We start from the raw sequence: 6164 nt of genomic DNA on the forward strand, positions 1-6164 counted from the left end.
TGATGCTTGAACTGAATTCCAATTCTCTGTGGAATAGTTTACTGAACGTGATATGTTGCAATGTGTCTTTGCGATATTTTAATGTTACGTGACGTGAAACTAAAAATTAGATATGTGAAGATTGAAAATCTTTAATCACTTTCTTTCCCCACAAAATAATATTTCATCTCATTAAATACTGCCATTATCTCTTCATCATTTCAAAGGTATTTTTTTTGGTCAATCAGCATTTCAAAGGTTAAAAATAGCCTCACACCCTCACTCTCTCAAGCGGGCTCAAAAGCCGGAGGGGGAACAAAAAACTACAAGCCTCTATAATAAAATATTAGAGACACTATAAAGCAAAATTAGTCTTGCTAAAGAGATAGCCCCTTGCCGAATATGAGAAATCTGAGAAAACCTGACAAATTTGTACAATCATAGGCGCAATGATGAGACCTTTCACAACCACCAATTTCTTACTATTAATTGAAGAGGAAATGGAGAAGAAAAATAGTGGGTTTTAATGAGTGGGTTTAATATACAAAGTTGGAGCAAATTTTGGGTCTAATGAGTGAGTTTTAATTGATGTAAGTGGTTAATTAATGAGTGGATTTTGATGTAAGTTTGAGAACAATAATACAGCAGTATTTTAGTCAAACGATAGTACCAAAAAAATCTTACTCTGTGTGTCATAATTTTAAACAGTAATTTCTGTGGAACGAAGATAAGATAGTAATAATTAATATATACAAACATATTTCAAATAATTAGCAATCAATCAATATTTTTTCTGTTTTAGATATTATTCATAATTAATATAATTAATAACATTATCATTTCTGCTTTCTTATATAGGAGTAAATTTTATACTCCTACTATCTAAATATTTATAATTAGGGTTAATCGTCTACTTGGCCCCTGTCTTTGTCTCACCGTCTGAAATTAGTCCCTCCCCGGAATATTTGCAAATCTGGGTCCTCTCGTTTGCAATAAGTCTGGAGCAGGTCCTCGCCGGAGCCCGGAGCTCCGGCGAGTGATGATTTGGCTTGCTGACTGGGTTGAGTATGCTGACGTGGATTAAAAAAATAATAAAATAATAAAATTAAATAACAAGTCAGAAATTTAAATTTAATTAAAAAAGTAAAATCAATTAACAAAACTAACCCTAGTTTAATTAATAAAAATTAAATTAAATTAAAAACCCAAATCAAAAGAAAAACATGCGCTGAAGTTAAACCCAAAAAAACCCAAATTCACATCTCAGTTCATCATCTTCATCATCTCCATCCCATCATCTTCATCCTTCAACCTCTGTCTCTTCCTTTCTTCCTCCACACACCTTCTCTGCGAATCTCTCCTTCTCCCCTTTTCTTTCTGGCAAAATGTCTCTCTCTCACTCTCACTGAACAAGAATCTGCAACAGAAGGAGAATTGCAGAAAGCACTTATGCACCAAACCCAGAAGATGAAAACACCCCAAATGAACCTCAACCCCACCGCACGTATTCCCCTGCTCCACCACACGTTACCGCCACCATTAACCTCAACCCCACCGCCACCATACCCACCCACTCCCCACTCCCCACCGCCACCCTTAACCCCAACCTCACCCCAATCGAAACCCAAACCACCCACTCCCCACCACCACCCTTAACCCTATAACCCCACCTACACAAACACCAACCCTAAGCCCAGCGACATCAACACCAACCCTAAGCCCAGCGACACCAACAAGCCACAACCACCATCCGAGCTCAATCTGAAGCAAGATCCAGTCGTACCCGAACTCAGATCAAGCCAGATCGAGCAAGATTGAGACCAAGAGAACACAGATCGAACCAAATGAACCCAGATCAAGCCAAATCGAAACCAATCGAGGCCACCACACATTCATCTCTGTTGTTGGGTTTGCTGTTGGTGGTGGCTCTGTCGAAGTCACCACGGTCATTCAACCATGGCTTTGTTTCGAGTTTTTAAGGTTGCCATGGGGGGTGGATCCGGCCACGATGGTGAATGCTTTGGTTTGGTCTTAGAGAGAGATGATGGGTTCAGGAAGAGGAAAAGGTTTTTGAAGGTGAGGGGAGAGGAAGGGGTGGCAGCTAAAGGATTAAGGGGAGAAAATGGTTGGAGGCTATGGGAAGAAGGATAGAGAATTAGGGTTCAGGGAAGATGAAAGCAAAAGATAATTTTTTTTGAAAGAGAAGAAGATGAATTCTGGAAAGAGTTTTTTTTATTTGGACCTTAATCATGATTAGTTAGTTTTTAGGGTTAATTAGGGACTTTCAAGTAAATAAAACTGATTTGTATTTTTTTTAATTTTTTAATTGTTTTCCTTGACACGTCAGCCTCATTTATCCAGTCAGCATGCTTACTCATCACTCGCCGGAGCTCCGGGCTCCGGTGAGGACCTGCTCCAGACTTATTGCAAACGAGAGGATTCAGATTTGTAAATTTTCCGGGGAGGGACCAATTTCAGACGGTGAGACAAAGACAGGGACCAATTAGATGATTAACCCTTATAATTATGTTAGGGTTTTGAACCCCAACTATATTGTACCAAAAAAAAAAAAACCCCAACTGACTGTAGTTATGATAGTTTCAATTCACATTTGTGATTTGTCCCCATTTCTGCAAGACAGCTGCTCCCACTGAAATTTAAGCCCTTATAAATAACTATGAACAACATTGCAGTTTGATTAATACTACTACATGATACTTGAACCTTCAAACTTCATAATTTGAAGACAAGTGTAAATTTTATTCGATTTTGGTCCCTAATTTCTCCTCACAACGCCACCGTGACACAATGCTCGGCGTTTCAACATTTCACGCGCCGCCGTTGAAACCGTCGTTGCATTCGCTTCTGAAGCCATCTGTCCCCTTCTCATTCTCCCTCCTCACCACCACCACCGCCGCCTCCTCCTCCCGCATCCGTAAACCGCTCGTGATTCGCGCCATCGACGCCGCTCAGCCATTCGACTATGAAGCCAAAGCAGCTCTCGAGTTCCGAAACTCCCAGAAGCTCAAGATCGCCATTATCGGCTTCGGCAACTTCGGCCAGTTTCTCGCCCGAACCCTAGTCCGCCAGGGCCACACCGTGTTAGCCCATTCCCGCTCCAACTACTCCGACGCCGCTAAGAATCTCGGCGTCGCGTTCTTCCCAAACGCCGACGATCTCTGCGAGGAGCATCCAGAAGTAATCCTCCTCTGCTCCTCGATAATCTCCACCGAGCAGGTCCTCCTCTCGCTGCCTCTCCAGCGGTTGAAGCGGAGCACATTGTTCGTCGACGTGCTCTCCGTCAAGGAGTTTCCGAAGAGCCTCCTCCTCAAAGTGCTGCCCTCCGATTTCGACATCGTCTGCTCGCACCCGATGTTTGGACCGGAGAGTGCGAGCTGCGGGTGGAATGGGATGCCGTTTGTGTATGAGAAGGTTCGGATTGGGGAGGAGGAGCAGAGGGTGGCGCGGTGTCAGAAGCTTCTGGATGTGTTTGAGAGGGAAGGGTGTAGGATGGTGGAGATGAGTTGTACTGATCATGATTTCTACTCTGCTGGGTCGCAGTTCATCACGCACACTGTTGGCAGGGTTTTGGGGATGTTGATGCTGGAGTCAACTCCTATTAACACAAAAGGGTATGAGTCTTTGTTGAATTTGGTGGAGAATACTGCTGGGGATAGCTTTGATCTTTACTATGGGTTGTTTATGTTTAACAAGAATTCATTGGAGATGTTGGAGAGGTTGGATTTCGCTTTCGAGGATTTGAAGAAACAGCTGAGGAAACAGTTGTTTGAGAATGCTGGTAAGGTGCAAATATTGCAGGATGAGGATTATGCTGGGTTGCTGAGGCGTGCTCAAAATGGATCTGCACTTTTACTGTCTTCTAGAGATACGAGGTATTTGTTTGTTTAGGACATTAATGTTTGTTTGAAGCTTGCTATAATCTCAATTTGATTTAGGACATTGTATGCATTCTGTGTTATTAATTTTGTATGTGTATGTTAGGGGGATTATATGTTTAGAGCAATTTAGCTTTGTTGGGTCTGATTTCTGCAGAATGTGATGGAACAGAGCTAAAATCTGTTATTCCAATTCAATGACTAATGGCTAATGGCTAATGACCATTGGAAGGGTTTTTGTTTTTGTTAACTTTGGGGCTAGTTTCTGACACCATTGTCTAACTTGTAGTTGCATTTTATGCTAATCTTCAGATCCCATGATGTTGCTAAGCTAAATAAGTACAAGTCAAACAATTCCAGCCAGCCTGGCAACTCGAAGCTCAAGATTGCAATTGTTGGTTTTGGAAACTTTGGTCAGTTCCTTGCGAAAACTATTGCGCTTCATGGGCATGAAGTGTTAGCATACTCTAGATCAGACTACTCTGATGTGGCTCAGAAATTGGGAGTTTCTTATTTCAATGATGCGGATGATCTTTGTGAACAACATCCGGATGTGATTTTACTTTGCACTTCAATCCTTTCCACAGAGAAAGTTCTTAAATCATTGCCTGTGCAGAGACTGAAGAGAAGTACTTTGTTTGTTGATGTACTTTCTGTCAAAGAATTTCCTAGAAACTTGTTTCTTCAACATTTGCCCCCTGATTTTGATGTTCTCTGCACTCACCCTATGTTTGGGCCAGAGAGTGGGAAAAATGGGTGGAAGGGTCTTCCTTTTTTATATGATAAAGTCCGAATAGGAGGAGACGAATCAAGAACATCACGGTGTGATCAGTTTCTTGACATTTTTTCTAAAGAAGGGTGCCGAATGGTTGAAATGTCATGTGCTGAACATGATTGGCATGCAGCTGGATCACAATTTATCACACATACCACCGGAAGATTTTTAGAAAAGCTGAAGTTGGAGGCAACGCCAATCGACACAAAGGGCTATGAGACTTTATTAAGTTTGGTGGAGAACACTGCTGGAGATAGTTTTGATCTGTACTATGGTTTGTTCTTGTATAATCTAAACGCCATGGAACAACTAGAAAGACTTGATCTGGCTTTTGAGTCATTGAAGAAGCAGCTTTTTGACCGTTTGCATGGTATATACAGAAAGAAAGTATTTAAAAATGAAGAAAAGGTCAGTGTTTTGCCAGATAGATCTCTGCTGCCTGAGGAATCTGAAGATACTAATGTGGTATCATCTTCAAATACTGTAGACATTAATTGAAATGAGTTTCAATCTAATTGTTAATTATTGTGGCTCTTCATTTTCTATTAGTATGTTTTGAATAAGTTTGTTATTTCAAAAATTTCACATCCAGTCTTTCTAAAAGCCATGCTGATCTGTTTGATTAAAGCGCAAACAAAACTGATTCTGACATTTTGGATATACAACTTTAATTCTCAGACATTTCAACTTTTCAATATTTTTTTTATTTCTTTCTATTCCTAGCTAGCTGGATTGACATTTGCAGGAGCTCATATGTTTATATTTCATGTCCCACTCTTATTTATGGCTTGAATGTAGACTTGAGAGTTTGTAATTTGAAGAGAGAGAGATTCAATGAGTGCAACAGAGGAAAGTTTGATATCTTCAGGAGTGATTTAGGAATGAAAATGTTCACTCCGTAGCTGTCCATCTGAAAACTGAATAAGATAATGCAAACTGGTTTGATCAAGTATAAAGCTGTGCTGAATGCCAAGGTACAAATAGCTATTGAAGCAGGAGACTTAGGAAACACCACACTAAATATTCAATGCAAGCATGATTTTTCTATCTTTGATTAAAGCCTGCTATTTATTTTTGTGATATATGGCTAATTATCTTTTCATCCTATGTGTAGTGTTTACCTAGAGTTTGCCAAAACTAATCTATTTGAGAACCCAAACTTGTTCAGGATATGATATCTAGCTCCATTTGCTTATTCTTTTGTGTTTGTTACGTTTATAGTTTTCATTTGAAATGATCCCTCTCTTTTTTATTGGTTTTCAAAGGTTCTTATTTCTTATCCAATTTTTCCCTTATCAATGTGAAGTACTAGTTTTATTCTCTCTAGTTTGTATCCGGGAAGAAACTTATCCATACTTGTAATGTGCATTTCAATGAGGTAGCTTGATGATCTTATAGCAAATTTCAGTTGCACATGTTCTATTTCTAACTAATTATTATAGGACTAGTAAGGTCGCCAGTGTTAGATATCCTCCGAATTTCTTTGCATTTTCGTGGCTTTTTCATAACCTTGT

The 6164-nt window shown here is 40.0% G+C and overlaps 1 protein-coding gene across 1 annotated transcript; it reads left to right on the plus strand.

Annotated features, from left to right (window-relative positions):
• The first annotated feature begins 2560 nt into the window (after positions 1 to 2560).
• On the plus strand, positions 2561 to 5331 carry LOC130713604 (arogenate dehydrogenase 1, chloroplastic). The gene is made up of 2 exons (XM_057563380.1): positions 2561 to 3872; positions 4188 to 5331. Exons 1-2 carry the CDS (start codon positions 2788 to 2790, stop codon positions 5146 to 5148), a joined length of 2046 nt encoding a protein of 681 aa, XP_057419363.1. The 5' UTR covers positions 2561 to 2787; the 3' UTR covers positions 5149 to 5331.
• Positions 5332 to 6164: the final 833 nt, after the last annotated feature.

This window comes from Lotus japonicus, chromosome 4 (assembly GCF_012489685.1).
Source record: "Lotus japonicus ecotype B-129 chromosome 4, LjGifu_v1.2".
Classification (NCBI taxonomy): domain Eukaryota; kingdom Viridiplantae; phylum Streptophyta; class Magnoliopsida; order Fabales; family Fabaceae; genus Lotus; species Lotus japonicus.